The sequence below is a fragment of the Apis florea genome, unplaced genomic scaffold, assembly GCF_048593485.1.
Source record: "Apis florea isolate Af1SG1 unplaced genomic scaffold, ASM4859348v1 contig_2835_pilon, whole genome shotgun sequence".
NCBI lineage: Eukaryota > Metazoa > Arthropoda > Insecta > Hymenoptera > Apidae > Apis > Apis florea.
Genome location: NW_028256652.1, coordinates 328,002 through 347,554, shown reverse-complemented (window position 1 = coordinate 347,554; position 19,553 = coordinate 328,002). Strand labels below are relative to the sequence as shown.

The 19,553-nt window shown below is 22.8% G+C and overlaps 2 protein-coding genes across 7 annotated transcripts; both read right to left on the bottom strand.

Annotated features, from left to right (window-relative positions):
* Window positions 1–378: 378 nt before the first annotated feature.
* Window positions 379–6,108, bottom strand: LOC105734996 (ATPase family AAA domain-containing protein 2). 4 transcript variants are annotated; one of them, XM_086907165.1, is made up of 11 exons: window positions 5,645–6,108; window positions 5,413–5,561; window positions 4,561–4,830; window positions 4,281–4,472; window positions 3,291–3,472; window positions 2,688–2,874; window positions 2,238–2,423; window positions 1,947–2,082; window positions 1,592–1,690; window positions 1,419–1,511; window positions 379–1,163 (listed from the first exon to the last, which is right to left on the bottom strand). In XM_086907165.1, exons 1-11 carry the CDS (start codon window positions 5,796–5,798, stop codon window positions 844–846), a joined length of 1,968 nt encoding a protein of 655 aa, XP_086763291.1. In that variant the 5' UTR covers window positions 5,799–6,108; the 3' UTR covers window positions 379–843. The 4 variants fall into 4 exon arrangements, with proteins under 4 accessions (XP_086763291.1, XP_086763289.1, XP_086763290.1 ...); XM_086907163.1 differs by having other exon boundaries at window positions 4,552–4,830; window positions 5,645–6,091; XM_086907164.1 differs by having other exon boundaries at window positions 1,419–1,508; window positions 4,552–4,830; window positions 5,645–6,091.
* Window positions 6,109–9,859: 3,751 nt separating this feature from the next.
* On the bottom strand, window positions 9,860–17,765 carry LOC100871140 (ATPase family AAA domain-containing protein 2B). 3 transcript variants are annotated; one of them, XM_086907160.1, is made up of 16 exons: window positions 17,419–17,765; window positions 16,471–16,705; window positions 15,984–16,326; window positions 15,740–15,905; window positions 15,455–15,536; window positions 15,122–15,368; window positions 14,834–15,048; window positions 14,449–14,741; window positions 14,011–14,328; window positions 13,747–13,928; window positions 13,482–13,668; window positions 12,922–13,400; window positions 12,672–12,857; window positions 12,169–12,204; window positions 11,034–11,916; window positions 9,860–10,645 (listed from the first exon to the last, which is right to left on the bottom strand). In XM_086907160.1, exons 1-16 carry the CDS (start codon window positions 17,422–17,424, stop codon window positions 10,556–10,558), a joined length of 3,948 nt encoding a protein of 1,315 aa, XP_086763286.1. In that variant the 5' UTR covers window positions 17,425–17,765; the 3' UTR covers window positions 9,860–10,555. The 3 variants fall into 3 exon arrangements, with proteins under 3 accessions (XP_086763286.1, XP_086763287.1, XP_086763288.1); XM_086907161.1 differs by having other exon boundaries at window positions 15,470–15,536; XM_086907162.1 differs by lacking the exon at window positions 12,169–12,204 and having other exon boundaries at window positions 17,419–17,764.
* Window positions 17,766–19,553: the final 1,788 nt, after the last annotated feature.

The window sequence follows — 19,553 nt, the reverse complement described above, 5'->3', positions numbered from 1 at the left end:
TTATTAAATATAAAAAATAATTATCTCATATAGAAAATTTTGTATGAATTCATATAATTGAATATGAATGGAATTATTACCAAATAAATTATTTATTATACCAAATTATTAGGAAATAAATTTTTAAAAAATTATCCTTTTTATTCCAAATATAAGAGTTTTAAGATTTATAATTGTAATTTAAAAAATAGACTACAAAAAAATGTAATGTAAAAAATGTAATTTTTTAAATTATTCTATTTATTTTGTACTTTCTCATTTTTTCACAATTTTCTATAAACACATAAAGAAAATAAAAATACGTACCTTAATATTGAATACTTTCTTCTTTAAAGTTTTAATTTTTAAAATTAAAATTTAAAAATTAACTTTTAAAGATTTTTGTAATATAAGAAAATTTGTTTTAATCGATTTTATCTTTATGTGACATGTTACACGCATTCGATATAATAAGATTTTATTACATATTACAAAATATTTAAGCAAAAAGAGATAATAATACGTATATTATTATTATATAATACAATAATAAATAATATTATTATAATATTATGTAATATATGTAATACGTATACATACGACTATGAATAATCATAATGATTAAATTAAAACAAATATATCATAGACTATTAATAAAATATCAGACAGACCTAAAACATCATATATCTGTTAATTTTCTTTGATAAAGTATTTTGATAAAGATTTAAATAGGTGCTCGTTAGGAAAAATTTATAATGATAAACGACTAAAAATTAAAGATCAGGCGATGAAAGAAATTCTTTCAAAGAATACATTGCTTATAGCAATGCTATAATATAACGTAGTTATATCAAAAATAAAAATTTAATCATTTTTTTCTTTTTTCACGTGCATTTTTATGTTTCTTAATTTACTAAATTGACTAAGGCATTCCTCAATTGTTAAACATAAATTTTCCTCATTCTTCTCCATATTAATTGTTAATTCGAGAAAAGAGAATAAACTTTCTAACTCATGGCATGGCCATGATTCTGTCACCTGAACAATTTTTCGAAGCAATTGGTCCATTTGAAAATCAGTCAATTTCTCATTACTCGATGTTGATAAATTGAGTGGAGAATTTCTTACACGTTTCGATGATGGGCCTTCACCTGATGCACTATTCTTTCTCTTAAGATTAATTTCTGAGTAAAGAATCAGATTTTTGTTTCTTTAGTTAAGAATAATCTTGTTTCTTAATTAAGAAAATTGAAAATGTTAGATCGTGAAATTCATATCATTATTATATTAGATAATATTAAGAAAAGTTTCGTGGCAGGAAAGAAAGATGCAAGAAATTATATTATATTTAAAAAGCAAAAATGATAGAACTTTTCGATCAATCTATATAATACGAAACAATGTTAAAATATAGATATTAAATAATAATAATTTTATACTTGTCTTGGAATTGATCATCACGTGAGCTGATCGTACACTGCAAGGTTTGTTTCGAGCTCTGAGTTTACTTCTTCGGAAAGATACCATCTCTTCTATCATTATGGCAATGTTATTAATATTTTATAAGATCATTTTTTTTAAATGATGATATTGAAAATTTCATTTTACTCACGTGCTAGAGGATTTTCCATAACATCGGTCCGACCAGTTAATTTCCGCTTTCTTCCTACTTCTTTCGTTTTTTTTGAATTCATAATTTGTTCAAAATCCACTAGATAAATAATAAAATTTATAATTAAATATTTTTCGTTATATATTTATAAAAAATAATAGTAATAAAATAATAGTACTATTTAATCTTTTAATATTTAAAATTATTGATCTGTAACGTATATTTAAATATACTATATATATCATAAAATGGTACTGAATGGTATAATAAAAATAATTAGCTATTTTAATAAAAGTCAATATTAATTTTTCATAAAAGCATATATTTTAGTAATTAAAAATAAAAAATATTATACCTTGTGAAGAGCTATTAGATTCGAAATCACACGTCGAATGAACAAACAATTGCTTGAAAAATAGTTCACGATGTTGTTCACGAGGAGATATAACTTCAAATATTTCACCTTGATATTCATCGAATAAGGATACAATCTAAATTTAGATAACATGAAAATGAAAAAAAAAAAAACATCTAATTTAAATATGTTTATAATAAAAAAAAAATTGTTAAATTAATATCGATATCATTTGAAGAAATGTAAATATATTTAAATTTATAATAAATTTAATATATAAATTTTTCTTACATCTGCTGGTAAATCTTTTCGTGAACAATTAGCCGTAACCATGATTAACATATTGACCGATCGATCTAAATTCTGCATCAAAGATGTAAAAACAATACGTGCCGCTTCATCTACTAAGTCCCACCAGGTTAAAATATCAGGAACATAAATCAACGATGGTAAATTGCGTCGAGCCATCTTTATTTTCTATTATTTAATCATATCAAAATATGATTAGACCATTAATCAGATCAAAATATGATTCAATAATTAAATCATAAATATAAATATTCAAATATTATAAAAAAGCAAATAATAATCATGTGAGACGTTGAAACAACAAAAATTTAAATAAAAATTTTTTAAAGAACTTTCTTTTTTAGTAAAGAATATAAAATATTATATAAAATTCTATTTTAACATTATATAATCTTTCTATGATAATATGATATAATTTTGTGTGATAATTACTTGAATCAAAGCTTCTTCTGCAGCTTTTCCTGTTTCTTCAAACAAAGTCGTAATATCTAACAAATGACAAGGTAAATGCTCTAAAGAGTGAAGTAATGCTGGTCCCAGATGACGAGTGTGAGAGTCATCGTCACCGCACAATAAAATCCTAGGACAGCTGTTTGACCTCGATGCAGCTTTACCAGTGCTACAAAAAAAGAACTTTTAAAACTTTTTATAAACCAATGTGATTTATTATTAACTCTAGCTGCATAGTACCTAAAAAAACTTAGCTTAACAGTAATTTCGTCAAAGCAAATAAAACTATAAAAATCATAATTATATGTCAATTTTTTACTTACATTACATTGTAGTAAGAAAATTTAAATTCATAATTTTATTAAATTTATATATAAAAAATTTAAATTAAATTTTCATTATGATAAACTTGCATCTTTCCGATTTCTAAATAGAAGTTATAAATTTCTCTTGTTTTTTATTTTTTAATCTTTAATTAAATTAAAGTTTCTTTAATGAATATTTTATAAAAACTAATGATTGTAGAAAATATGTAAAAATTCCTGCTTTATTACTTATTAAATTGGACAATAATTCAATACTCACATGACGTTGCAAGTCAACATTCCTGTTGGACAAAGAATTTCAAGCTGTGACAAAATGTACGACAAATTGTCTTGGAGTAATGGTTGAATTTTATCCGATAAAGATTTAATTGGGGCAATTGAAACACGATGAGATGCTGGTAAAATATTTTGTTGTGCTTTCAGAAAATCTTGTTTCTCAACCTATTAAAATATATATTCAATTAGATTCAATTCATAAATCATTTCATAAATATTATTTAAAAATAATCTATTCAGTTGAAATAAATTAAGGAACAAATAATTATAATTTAGATTAATTTTATATTATAGATAATTCTATGAAGATACAATTTTTTTAAAAATAGGGAGAATTATATCCAGATAAAAATATCTTAGATGTTATCAAAATCATATATTTCTATAAAATATTTTATAACTTCTACAATTTTTCAAATGTTTTTACAATGACCATATTCTTCGATTAAATGTTACAAGTTTGTAACAATCATTTTATGGTTACTGACAAATTAAATTAGTTATTTTATGACACATAGCATAATATGTTAATAAGAATGTTTTAATCAATAAAGGATTGATTTAATCTTTTTTTCTGTAATAAATATGTATCTTTTGTTAACGATTATACTTCTTCATAAAAGATTTTTATGAATGTTATAATTATGATTAAAATAGAATTACTATTATCGAAATATATCATGTATGGATGATTAAAATTAAAATAATATAATAAAAATGATTACATTTTAATAAAAATTAAAATAAAAATCAACGTTAAATTTACCGAAGCTTTTTACAGAAACATTTTTATATTTTTAATAATTGCAAAAATAAAAAATCTCGAAATTTTAGCTTCTAATATTAGACTTTACTGTAAAAATATCGATCAATTAATACCTTTGAGGTTTGTATTAATAAATTAACATTGTATAAATAATTTTGCAAAAATTATTTCTATTTAAATTATTTAATAAAATCTTGTTCACATTACTTTAAGATGCCGCTCATTAATTTGATATTTCGCTTTGGATGTATATATTTCCGGATAATTTCTTCGAACACAGCACATTACCGCCTCGGCGCAAAGAGCTTGTAAATCACTTCCGCAAAATCCAACAGTTTTCGATGCAAGATACGCCAAAAATTTCTGTGGTGGTTTCTGTTTCCAACTTTTTATGTGAACCTATTATCGTATTATCATTTTTTATTTTTAAAATATTCTATTTTCAAAAACGAAAGTTTAAAAAAAAAAAGCTTTTTACAGTTAATACCGAGAGTATTTCTTTTCTCGCGGCATAACACGGCAACGGAAAATACAATTCTCTATCGAAACGGCCAGGTCTTCTTAAAGCTGGATCTATAGCGTCGATTCTATTCGTTGCTCCAATTACTATGATCTCTGAATTGTTCTCTAAGCCGTCCATCAAGGCCAAGAGAGTGGAGACAATGCTGGCATGTACAAAGTCTTGGCGACTGGATCTTACTGGTGCTAGACCATCAACTTCGTCGAAAAAGATTATACAAGGTTTCGATTGCTGAGCCTGTAATATTAACATAATAATGAATTTTATCTTTTTGAAATGCAAATTTTTATGCATTATGTATTCATTTCTTAAAATGTGATTAATAAAATTAAAAGTATTTTGGATAAAAAAAAAATTATTCTGGATAAAATTGTTATAAATATTAATTTCTTATTTAATATAATTTACAAACGTTTAAAATTTAAAATAAAATAAGAAATGCTTATAATGCTTATAATGAATAATATATATCGAACAGTGAAACAAGTAAATCGATAATAATTCTTCAAACGAAGATAAATATATTTATATATTTGTAATATAATTTTCATGGAAAATTTTTTAAAAATATTTTATCATTATAATTTTATAATCTATGCATTTTTAAATCTTTTATTTTAAATTAAATTTAATTTAATAAAACGAGAATATTCATTTGATGAATTTTTCTCTCATTATTATTTCATATAACATGTAAATAAAAATCTTCCCTATTCGATTTAATTATTATAGATAATTATAAATCAGTGAACTACCTTTATTAATAATTTTTAATTAATATCTTAAAAAGAAAGAAAATAAAATAGTTGTGCTATTAACCAGGAAAAAAATCTTCTGAAGCTTTTTCTCGCTTTCGCCAACCCATTTGCTAAGACAATCGGAACCCTTGCGAGATATAAAAGAAACTTTCCGTTCAGCGTTACTGCATTCCACCGCTAAAGCACTAGCAACCAGAGTCTTTCCTGTGCCTACGAAACAGAGAATGTCAATCGAGAATCTTGTTTCGAAAAATGTTTCGTTTTATTACGAACCGTAGAACGCTTTATTTTACCAGGAGGCCCATAAAAGAGCAAACCCCTCGGTGGTTTCAAGTTGAACTTCGCATAAATGTCACCGTATATAAGCGGAAATAGAACCGTTTCTTTCACTATGCGGATATGCTTCTCCAGTCCTCCGATGCAAGAGAAATCCTTTGTGCAGGACATTTTTCGTGATGAAAATTACACCCAAACTTTTATTTCGCATACCCGACAAACGTATTCTCATTTAGGTATCACGATTTCGTATTTTTATAACTGATCCTTGAATTTTCATCCAGTAAAATCCAGTTCGACAACTTAAATCATTAACCATATATATGCATCGTGTTTTTCTAGATATTTTACTGGAAATTTTATGCTGCGTTTGATGATTGATTCAAGTCAATTCACGATGTAATTTTATTGTATTTTAAATGTTTCATTGATGCGATTATAGCGAAACATGCGAATCGTGTTCCTCTTCGGAGCAATGTTCGCGTAAATAATATATATAATAAATTATAAAGTTCTCTTTAATAAAATAGATATTACTTTTTATGAAATTTAGCATTGTTTAAGAAAAAAGTTAATATAAAATATAAAAAAATGTTTATTTTAAAGTGTATTATTTTTTTTTTATTTTATTATAAAGATATATATTTAATTTAATTAAATAATAAAAATATATAATTTACAATATATCGTATTTAATTATTATGTGATATTATTTAATTACAAAATATATGAAAGCAATATAAATATTTAAAATAATAATTATAAAATTACATTATTTTCATATTGTTATATAGCATGAATTAAAATGTTTAAAAAAAAACAAATTAAATTTGTTAAAGAATTACATGATTTTATTAAAATTACTTATAAATTTTCATTAAAAAATAATATGAATTTTTATTATAAAATAGGATGTTAAAAAGTAAGACAAATAATTATATTATAAATTTCAATTTATTATGCTACAATGAATGACAATAAAACGTATTACCTGTATGGTAAAATAAATAAGGCAGTGTATGCTCTCTTGCTTTGTTTCCTATATCTTCTACACATCTGCTCCATATACTGTCTGCCAAAGATCATATTATACGAACATATTCAACAAAAATTTTATTGAATTCGTAAGTCAATATGTTCTTTTGCAAAAAACAGTATTACAATCTTTATTATTTGAATACTTTAGCAAAGTAATTATAATAGTTCAAACGGCAGTGGTTACGAGAACCTCTCGATTAATACAATGTACATATAATTACATAGTTTTTTTATCTTTTGCAATATTATTGGTAATACAGAGATGATAGTACATCAGAAAATAGCACCAGAAATTATTCTTGGAATAATTACATGTTTTGGATTTCTTTACCATAAAATGGAATGTAAAATACATATATCAATGGAAACAGGAAAGTCACAATAATTCAATTAATATTTTTTCTTTTATTAATCAGTATTAATTGTATATGTGATTTTTCTGTATCATTTACTATTTATTGAAGTTTACATTTGAATTTTTATCATTGAAATATTATACAACTTCTTTGGCAAATATCAGCGATATTTATTTGATAGATATATTTGAATTAAATAGAAACTTATTTGTGGATGCTACATATTATTGAATTATATAAAATTGATAAAAAATATCTGCATATAGATTATACCAGTAACAGAAATTTTTAACAAATTTTTATATCGCTGAAATTTTTATTAATATTTTAAAAACTAGAAGCAATATTACAGCCTGTTTTTAGCATTAAATAAATTTCTTGCATTTTTAAGATAAATATTATAAATGATATTATGTAATGGTAACAACATTTTTTGTTAACTTAATTTTTTTTATCTATTTTAATATAAATACCAATATTTATTTAGTTTTTATAATGTGGCACTAATTTGTATAATGTTGATTTTTCTTATCATAATGGTGATGTGAGCAAGAGAAAGTTTATTATTCTAATTACCATTTTTACTAAATTTTGTATGAAATATCTTGGTATAAAATTAAATATAATAATTTTAAATATAATAAAAATATTTTTTAATCATTAAAATTTAAATTAATTTTAAATTATGCAGAAACTTAAACTAAAATTTATTAATTTGTATCTAAATTCTCATAACATCATATTCATTTCATTTAGTTATCATCTTGTCAAAAAATATTATCAACAAATACTTCTAAATTTCTTTATGTAAAAGATTTTCAAGTATTTTTTTGCTCAATATATCTTAATTTTATATAAAACAATATATATGTATAGAACATTTTTATTATAATAAAACAAAAATATATCTTCATATATAATACTAAATTAAATTATGAAAATTATCCGAATTTTTTTGAAAATTATCATTAATAAAAATAAAATGAATTTCTTTAGCATGATATATAAATATAATATAAATTATATTTATTCTCTACAAATTAATTATTTTAATCTTAATATACTATTCTAAAACATCAAGCATATATTAAAAAATTAAGCAATACGATACAATACAAATAATATTATATACATAAAATTATTTTATCTCAAAATTTGATATTTACATTATAAAAGATTATTTAATAGAATATTGAAAATTACTTTCCTAATTTAATTTGAATATAAAAAATAATACACAAAAAAAATAAATACTATGCAATGAGCATTTCTATAGTTCAGTCTTTTGATTTTTATATTCTAACAAATTTTAAGTATTTCAATTATAATTTCGTCAAACTTAATTGTAATTTTCATCATAAATGAAAAATAATTTTTTTATATTTATTATTTATAATTTATATATTCCAAGATTTTGACTAATATAAAAATAACAAAATGCAAATTACCAATCTAATAATAACATAATTCTATTAATAACATTTTTTTTAAAGATTTTATATTATTTATTATATTATATGCTTGATTATAAGAATTATCATTAAATTCTTATAGTCCATCTTAACTTATAATATTTATTTAATATTATTTAATATATATTTCTAAATAATTGAAAGCAAATAAAGAAATTCATTTTTTTTCTAACATATTATTCTTTTATATTTTAATAAAAAAAATATTATTTATATGACCAATATAAATAATCAATAGGCAGAATCTTATTACTTGAATTCTAGAATACATCAAAATTTCCTTGCCATTTATAGCATTTGGTAACTATTCTTTCACAGTTATATTATAATCACAACCACTGTATGAATCTAGAATGTAAATTTTATGTTAAATATTTTTCTATTTATACAAATACAGTATTCTTTGTATATACTTATGATTTTACCGAGGTATTTAACATTTATTCAACAATTTTCAATTATATTCATTTTTATATTCATAATACAAAGGAGAGAAATAAAATTTATTTCTTCATTATTTCACCTATGGTTTAACTTTGGTCAAAATAAACTGACAAATATGTACTACATTTCAATTATAAATCATTGATAATATAAAATTAATTTATTTGTTTGAACATAATTAATAGGTTACTTGTAATTCAATTATATCATACTAATTAAAGCAATAGTTTTAAATTTGAATAATGCTATATATAACATTAATAGCTATCAATGTATATAAAAATTATATTCATATTAGATATCATTAATTTTTACATATATATATTGATAAAAAGTTATTATATCAAATATTATTTTAAATAATTTACTACCAATCATTTATGCAAATATATTTCAATTAAAAATTACAAATTGAAATCTAGTACAAATTACTCCTAAAAATAAATTATGTACAAAGCCAAAAATAGTTATTTATGCAATATATAACATTGCTCATAAAAGGAATGTATTTACATATTTTTCACTTTATGAAATATTTTCATCGTTTTAATGATTAATTGAAACTAATACACGAAGTCGTTGATATTATACGAATTTAAAACTTATATATTTTTATGTTATGTATGAGTATTATTTCATTAAATAATTCCTTTTTTAAAAATAGGGCACATGTGATTTCATATGCATGGTGGAACCATATGTATCAAGATATATCTATCTTTAAAGTACTTTATAAAAATTACCTAAAGAACTGTAAAAATCCAAAGTAATAACTGGCGCATATAATGAATCTATAATGTATTTTATCAAGGTTTATCATGATCTTAATATATTCATATACAATAAAATAACTTGATATAATATACTGCCAAGTACCACATGTAAAAAACTATAGTTAAGTACATATTGTATTAAATTACCATCATCTTTGTATAACCATTATTGCAAAATTTTGTTATTATGAATACCTTTTTGAGGCATAAAGTGCCTCATACACAAAAACGCAAAAATTATTTCACAAGTACCCCATTAAAATTATATTTATAAATTTTTTATATGATTTATAAAGAAAACAAATTATTTGTCATCTTCTAATTAATTTTTTATCTCTGATTTTTTAAATTAATTTTTTTGATAATGTTAATAATAGCAAATAATTAATTGCAACTCACAATATAATTATTGAAATATCTAAATTTGATATCAAAATTTGTTACTAAGAGATATATCATCTCAGCTACTAATAATTATAGATAATGAAAGCCAATATAGTTATAATAATTTATCATTTTATATTTAGATACTGAGATAAATGTTTTAAATCGTTTTCTCTTAGTTTCACATACAACAATAATTTTTTTTCTTGTTATATGAACGTACAGTTATATTTCACCATGTCTTTAAAAACCGAAATTTAAATATATTATTATTTCAGTTTTTCTTCATATCTTTCATTTATATTTGTATAATAATAATTACCCGTTCTTTAAACTTTACGCAATAAAACAAAAAAAAACATACTATTTTAAATCATCATGTGATTTAACACTAATTAATAATCTTTGTTTAGTGTAAATGTACAAAAAATTTTTTATAATGATACTAAAAATAGTATGACTTATAACATGTCGGTTTGATTAGCGACATGATGAACTTTCTCATATGTTGTCTTGAATTCTTCAAATCTTTTCACTTCCTTGAGCAAGTCCTATACATATGTTATAAAATATAAGATATTTTATACTATATTATTATTTATTATATATTAATATGTTATAATATATTATTTATATCTATAGCTCAATTAAGATATTATGAGCAATAACATGATAAATAATATAACAAATAATAATTTGTTATATATAAGAAATAATATTATAATAAATAATTTGTGTTTTATATTATAAAAAAATTATATTATTTACATCACATAACTCAATTAAAAAACGAACAATAGAATTCAACAAAAAGCAAATAATATAACAAATAATAATTTATGTAATATTATTTAAAAATTAAATGTTTAATAATATGAATGTAAAAAAAAATGAATATAAGCAATAAATTGTAAATTTAGTTGAATAAAACTTATTTACCTTTGGCAGTGATTTTCTATCATAATTCTGAGCATATTTTCCTACACATCGACTCAGTTGTACATAAATGTCACATAATACTTCAACAGGAAAATCCTTCGTAACTTCAACAGTGATTTGCCATGCATTTTCTAATTCATTTTTATCTACTACAAATTTCTCATTTTCTTCAAATCTGGCTGGACTAGAATCACTCTCAATAGCAAATGATAATTCATCTATACTTTCTCGTCTGGATGATGAATTAGATGCATTATTTTCTGCATTCTTTTCTTCTTCCATAAAACATATTTCCATATTTTCAATTTCATCAATATGTTGATCAGTAATATTATTGCTTTGAATACCTTGCATATCTTTCGAACTTTCATTTTGTGAATCATTCTCAGAATCAGAATTATCAAACAAAGGTACATGACCATTTAAAACACTGTTTGCTTCGGTTTCAAATTCTTGAAATTTTTCTAAATCTATACTTGTTGTTTCATTAGTTAAACAAATCTTGTTATCAGATACAGTTACATTTTCTTCAAATGCGATTTTCTTCTTCTTATGAACTTTTTTCACGTAGCCTCTTGCCCAAGCTGGTATTCGGCGTTTTCTGGAATTATTATATCTTCTTCCATTTACAATCAAGGAATGACTAGGACTCGCATTATCTTTTTTTACATCTATTCGTTCAGAAGCAGACGTAGGTTGTTCTACTTTAGATTGGCTTTTATCTTCCACCTCATTATTAGCCGCACTTTCAATAATTCTACGATTCTTTGAAATCTCACGACATTTATCCTCAAAATCGGAATCCAATTCTGCTTTTATTAACGCATATGCATTATCACGAAGGGAACATGCACGATGCCTTATTAATTTGTCAGCTGGGTCTCTGTAAATACAAAATATAATATATAATATATATAATATATATAGTATACAATATATACATATATATTCATAAAATATATTACTATCAATAAGCAACATTAACTATAATATTAGTGGCCTTCAATAATTAATATAATAATATAACTATATATATATAATATTTATTTAACCAATAATATATGTGCCATAAATTGAAGGTCACTTTAAGTACAGAGCAACAACAGCAACGGATAAACAGGAATATCTCAACTACCTCTTTAATATTCCAAGGGAAGGCCTATCACGTAAGCTGACATGAAAACACACAACATGAATGTCAGTATGAACTTTAATTTTGTTATTTATATTTGTATATACAACAATAATAAAAAATATGTAAATTAATAATATATATTATATAATAATATAATATATAATATAATAATAATATAATATAATAAATATAAATAGTAATATGAATAGTAAATAATAGTAAAAATAGTAATAGTAAAATATATATTAAATATTTTTATGAATTTTAAAAAATTTATGGAAAAAGGAGGGAAAAAGAGGAATAGAGATAGACAGAGAGCGAGACAGAGAGAGACACAGACAAACAGACAACAAACAAAGAGAAAAAGATAGAGATAAATAAACAGATAGAGAGAGCAAAATAAAAAACTTATTAAAAACGTTTAGTTAAATTAAAATATTTAAATACATAGGTTTATATATAAAATCTGAAGTTAAGAATTTAAAACATTAAATTCTACTAACCTGTCAGGATTATATTCTAAAGCATTTTTGCAAATGAGATCGATATCGTCAAGAAAATCTCGAGCACAAAGATAACAATGCATATCAATCTTTGTCATCATGGTTTCTAAATCCATAGGTTGTTTTATTATCATATTATAATCTGGTACTTCTTCTGTATCCACTGGTTTTGTAAACATGAAAAATCTATAATACATTAATATTAATTATTATTTTTATAAATAAAAATTTATAATATGAAAATACTTACTGCCTATTCCTTGCAAGTTTTGCACAAATTTCTCTTAAGAAAATTCTCAATTCTCTTAATGAAATTTCTTCTTTTTCATATATTATTTTTTTTTCTTCTTCTGTTAATTTCTTTGGTAAAGGATCTGGTGCTAAAGGAAGCTCTTCTAAAACTTCTATTTTATGATCTTTTATTTTTGGTGGTTTTAGGCTTTGAATCATGAAAATAGGTCTGAAGAATTTAGATCTTTGATCTCTTGTTGGCGTTTTCATAGAATAAACTTCATTTCGTAATTTACTAAACAAACTTTGAAGTTGAATAGGAAGATCTTGATATGTTCTATCACTTGTAGCTAAAATTAAAATAGGTAATGAAGGATCAAGTGCTGCAATACGACACAAAAAAACTGCTTTTACAGTTTCAGGTACAAGTGGCCACCATTGATCAATTGACCGAATATAAATTATGGACGGTACATTCCTGGCAGCTTCATTAAATACCTATATTATTTAAAATTACATGAAATATTTTAAATCATAATTTATTAATAATATACACTTTTTTTATTATTATTAACTGACCTGTACACAGGTTTCTTCCGGAGATCGTCCACTTTCTGCAAAAAGAGTGCTAACATCTAATGTTTGAACTGGCAGATGTTCCATATGATATAATAATGCTTGTGCTAAATGTGGCCCTTGACCTTCAGATAAATTTCCACCAGAAATTAATAGTCTTGGACGATGTATTCCCTTGGTAATTTTCACTCTAAATCATTTAACAAAATAATTTTAAATATATATATATAAACAGTATTATAAAATAATTTTCTTAAAATTTTATTACTTTGCCATGGCAGGATTAATTCCTTGAGGAAATATTCCTTTTATTGAATTGAGTAATTCTTCCAATAAAGGTCCTAATAATGGTTCCATGAAAGGTTTTAATTTTCTTCGAGCGCAAGGAGATACTCTTTGTGATGATGGCACAAGAATAGAACTAGCTTGCAAAAAATCTCGTTTTTTCACCTATATAAAAATATATTTAATTTTAAATTATGATTATTAGATTTATTATATAGGTAAATATTCATAAATAATAATAACTTACTTCAACTCGTTCAGGATCCAAAAGTAATCTATTATTTGTCATATATATTTGAGGATAAGTTCTTCGCAATCCTTGCAAAACTGCTTCTGTGCACAAAGCTCTTAAGTCTGAACCACAATAACCTGTTGCTTTTTCAGCTAATATCTCTAACAATTGATCAGATGGAGGATTTTTCCATTTACTGACATGAATTTTTAATATTTCTAATCTTTCTTTCATAGCAGGCAATGGAAAAAACAATTCTCGATCGAAACGACCTGGTCTACGTAATGCTGGATCAATAGCATCTATTCTGTTTGTAGCTCCAATAACTATTACCTATTATTAAATAAAATTATTAAATAAACAAAATAAAAATTAATTAAAAGTATTTAAGAATTTATAAAAATATTGTCACTTCAAAATATTGTTAAAAAGATAAAATATAAAATATTTAACCTCTCCTCTATCACTGAGGCCATCCATAAGCGCTAAAAGAGTAGATACGATACTAGCATGGATTTGGTCCTGTTTCGTACTTCGAACAGGTGCAAGGCCATCTATTTCATCAAAAAATATTATGGACGGTTTCATTTGTTGAGCCTGCTCAAACAATAATCGCAACTGACGTTCAGATTCTCCGACCCATTTAGATAGACAATCTGCACCCTTTCTCATAAAGAATGACATTTTCTTACTGCCTTGACTACACTCATTTGCCAATGCTCTAGCTATTAATGTTTTACCAGTTCCTAATTTAAATAAATAAATAAATATATTACAATACGTTATTTTATAAAATAAATATAATTAATATATAATGTAATAAATATATATAATATACCTGGTGGACCATGAAATAATACTCCTTTTGGTGGGGTAACATGAAAACGTTCAAAAATATCTGGATACATCATAGGAAAAACTACCATTTCTTTAAGGCAGTGAATATGAGATTCTAAACCTCCAACATCATTGAATCTAATATTAGTATCTAAAGTAATTGGATTTATATCTGCTTTACGATCAGGTGGCCCACCTTGAGGTATTGCTGATTGCCTAACAATAACATGAATAATAATTTGCATAGTTACTTTCAATAGAAAGAAATTTTCTTTAATTTTTCTTTTACCTTGCTTTTTTACTTTTTTTCTTATCATAACGTTGAGGTTCTGAATCACTGGAATCACTAGAGCTTGTACTTTTGCTTCTATGTTTACGCCTCCTCATGGAATTACTAAGAACACTTCTAAGTGCTTTTATAGATCGCCGAACCGGTTCTACATTAGCTTGAAATCTATCTACAGCTGGTTTTTTCTGACGTAAACTATACTTTCTAGGACCAGGAGAGTCAGAAGATTCACTTAAATCACTATCTACTACAATAACAATAAATTATAAAATAATATATAAGATATACTTAATCACATTAAATACATATTTATATTATAAATAAACTTCAAACCTGTAAGCTTCTTACCCCTTGGTAATTGCCGTTGTGCTGTTCTTCTAGTCCGTTTAATACGAGTATACATGTCTTCATAACCCTATAAGCAATATATTTATATATAATACTTATTTTAATATATATATATATATATATATATTAATAATATTTACATGATTATTTTATAAAAATATTAAATTATATAAAAATTTGTGAATCTTTATTTTTATTTATTATTATTATTTATTATTTCATTATTAAAATTATCTATTAAAAATAAAAATGACTGTTTAAAATTATTACATCCTCATTTTCAGAATTATTTTCTGCTTTTTCACTTTCTTGTGAACTGTCTTCATCAGCTTCCACACGTTCTACTTTAGGCTTTATATCCTTTTCACCTAAATTTCCACCAAGTCTTGTAGCAGGTCCTTCTCTAAGTCTACTTGGGCTATCAGATTTTCTTGTTCTGCATACATATTTTTCAAAAATATATTTAATCAAATTTTAATTTTACAAATTATAAATTACATTAATAGATATTTACCTTGCATCTTTTTCCTCATTAGATTTACTTCTGGTTTCTATTTTATCTTTATGTTCTCTCTCTGTTCTTTCTTTAAGATCTCTAATATCTTTCTCTTGTTCTGTTTTTTCTCTAAGATCACGATCACCTCTTCCTCTAAGTTCTCTATTATTTTGTCTGTCATGTTCTGTTCTTTCCCTAATATGTCTAGATGAATTTTTATTTGGAGGATGATTTTCACGTGACCTAAGAGGCATACGTTCCCTAACATCACGTTTTCTTTCAGGAACTTCATCCACCATTTCTTTATCAGATGAAGAACCATGTTGTTGAAACATAGGATAACCTTTCAATGTTTGTGTACCTAAAAATTATTATATTCATTTAATATGTTTTAAACAATTATTTAAATTTAACTATTAAACAATTTATTTAATATAATTTAAAATAATCTAAATTAATGAATATAAACTAAATATAAATTAAAATATCACATGATATATTTTACCTAAAATCCAACTAGTATTAAGATTATCGTATGTTTGCATTCTATGACGTGTACTACGACGCACACTTAAATTATTCATAGATATATGAGAAGTAGAATTTGAATGTGATCGTAAAGTACGTAAACTTTTAACCCTTCTGGCATTAGAGCCCAAGCTACTGCAGGCTTTTCTTGGAGAAAAAATATCCTCTTCTGTATCCATTGAATCCAATGCAGCATCATCATCTGACATTATCTATAATTATTAAAAATTATTATAGATAATTATATTATTATAAATATTAATTATTATACAATTAATATAATATTAATTATCATATTATTAATAATTAATTATATTAATATATATATATTAATATAAATAAAATTTTATATAATAAAATAAAATTATATTTTTAAATTTTAATTAATTCAATCATATTATATATTAAATATGATGTTAATAATATAAAATTACTAAAAAAATATAATATATATTAAAATTTATTTATTTAAAAAAATTTATAGAAATAATAAAACATAGAGATCAAATATAAAAAATATTATATCTATAATAGGATATAATTTTATCTATGTTTGGTTTTCAATATGAAAAAGAGGTTAATAATAAATCAAAGGATCGTTTGACAATTAACACGTGTTTTTTTCGTATTTTTTTATTGCTCTTTTTATGAAATGATGCACTGCTCATCTAAATACTTTTTCAGAAGATCAAGAAATATAAAATCATAAAATATATAAATATATAAAATGTTTTTTATAAACAAAGTACAATAATTAATAATTAATCATACAAAATTTAAAATAAAAATATACATTGTCTACAATAATAATAAACAAAGCACCATGGGAGCAATTAGATTCGCCTTGAAATACATGAATTTTAACTTTTGCAAATATATATTACTTAAAGTGCAACATTGTTTAATATTTCCTAAAATAGATTACCTTCATCTGGCCAGTTCTTGCTGACAATTTGTACTTAATTTAAAAAGAAAACTCCTAATATTCGTCATATGCCTTAGGTAAAGCAACACCACTTTCTTGATCAAGTGCACGTAGCGCATGCACACTCAGCCTTCACAAAGGTCGTTTTATGATCGACTATCACTTAAAATTGTTACACTAAAAATATGAAAAATAAAGATATGCATGATATACACTAAAACTCATAAATTCGTTGTTACAATACAAAAGTTTCTGCCGGATTGATGGTTACAAAATTCGTATCGTAAACTATCATTGCATATGTGAACTCATACTGAAATTAGCTGTAAATGTATCCTATAAACCTAACCTAACCCACAATTTACCAATTGTGATCACCTTTAAGTATATAATTTAAGAATACGATATTAGCGCGCTCCTACATGAAAAGATGTAACTACATATGATAAATTACGAAATACAGTATTTAATTTTTTAATTATTATATTTGAATATTATATATTATTAATATAATTTCGAAATTTATAAATCAAATGTTATATATATTTTCAATTTTATATATATTTTATTTGTATATGTACATATGTGTATGTATATATATAATTTTTGAAACGATTATATTATTATTTCATAAAAACATTTTAAAATTAATATTCATTTTAAATATTTTATAATAAATATTATAAAATTGTTAACAAAATTTTATATTTAAACTAATATAAGACATTTATTTAAAAATATATTTTAACACAATAAAATTAAAAATATATTTTAATTTTATTCATACATAATGATAAACTTTATTACCATTTTCGTATTACTTATAACATTAACGATTTGATGATTTGAGAATAAGTATAGACATAACGAATATAAAGTATAAAATAAGTATGATATGCAATTTCGTGTATTACGTATTCTGAAATACCGATTGTGCAAAAAAACTAGAAGTTAGAGCACAAAATAAGCATAGAATAAATTTAATATCTAATCACACAGTTCGTCTGTGATTTAATATAATTTTATATTCCACAATCTTTATTACCATTCGTGTCAAATACAATATTATCGATTAAGAATGGAATGAAACAACAGCGCTATTGAAATTAAAGAAATTAATGTCATTTTCTCCAAAATTTGTTCATAAAATGATGGCTGCGAAATGAAATAGTTATTAGTAAGAATCAAATCATAAATGCATATTTATATGCTATTCGCTAAATAATTAATATTCGATATAGAAGACGATTTTTTCATATAAGCATTGTCGAGAGAACACAATTGTAAGTTCCCGATTGCGAAATTATGGAAATTATTTAATAGAATTTTTAGTATTAGAATTTTTTTGACATCATATTTTTGTTTTTAAGTAAATAAATAAGAAAAATAATAAAAAATATTTATTTTTTTTGAAAATCATAAACATATATGTATAATATTAATATTTAATTCAATTCAAAAAATTAAAGCATAAATTTAATAATATAATAAACAGAAAATGTCTTAAATAATTTTTTTACGAGATTAATTATAACAATTATGCTTTAATTTTTTGAATTGAATGGCAATCTAAAAATAAAAAATATATAGTATTTGATATACTTGATCATACTTTTAGAGGATCATTTATTAAGCATAATTTGAATAAAGTAAAATTGAATAAATTATGTAAGAAAAATTTTATTAATTAAATAATCTTTGGTTATTAAAAATTGAAAATGAATTTTTGAAAAATTTTTTATAAAATATTTTTTTTTATATTATACAAATTATTCATGTTTTATTCATGTTTTTTATCTATTAGCATCAACTGAGAATCTAATCTATTCTTTTTTGAAAATATTTTTTATTTGTAACGTTATTTTTTTTATAAATAAATAATTTAGTTTAATAAATTCGATTTATAAAAAATATCGACAAATTATTTATTTTGTAATTTATTATAATTTATTAATCAAATTAAATAACAAAATTAAATTAATAAAACACAATGTTAATTATTTAAATAAAAAAGTTAATACAAGACACTAAATTTTATAATAGAATACATATATATTTTATATTGTTAATATTTACGATTATATTTTAATTTTAATATTTTTTAATATGATTTGAATTTTGTATAATATTTATAA

Bases quoted from the DNA above. Each gene is read 5' to 3' on its own strand.
- LOC105734996 (XM_086907163.1), bottom strand. From the start codon at position 5,798: ATGTCCTGCACAAAGGATTTCTCTTGCATCGGAGGACTGGAGAAGCAT. The intron at 5,562-5,644 runs GTAAAATAAAGC...TCTGTTTCGTAG, and splicing joins GCTCTTTTATGGGCCTCCTG to GCACAGGAAAGACTCTGGTT. The intron at 2,083-2,237 runs GTAAGAAAAATT...ATCTAAATTTAG, and splicing joins GAAAAGATTTACCAGCAGAT to ATTGTATCCTTATTCGATGA.
- LOC100871140 (XM_086907160.1), bottom strand. The intron at 15,537-15,739 runs GTAATAATTTTA...TATTGCTTATAG, and splicing joins ATAATTCTGAAAATGAGGAT to GGTTATGAAGACATGTATAC. The intron at 13,669-13,746 runs GTAATAAAATTT...TAAATGATTTAG, and splicing joins ATTAATCCTGCCATGGCAAA to AGTGAAAATTACCAAGGGAA.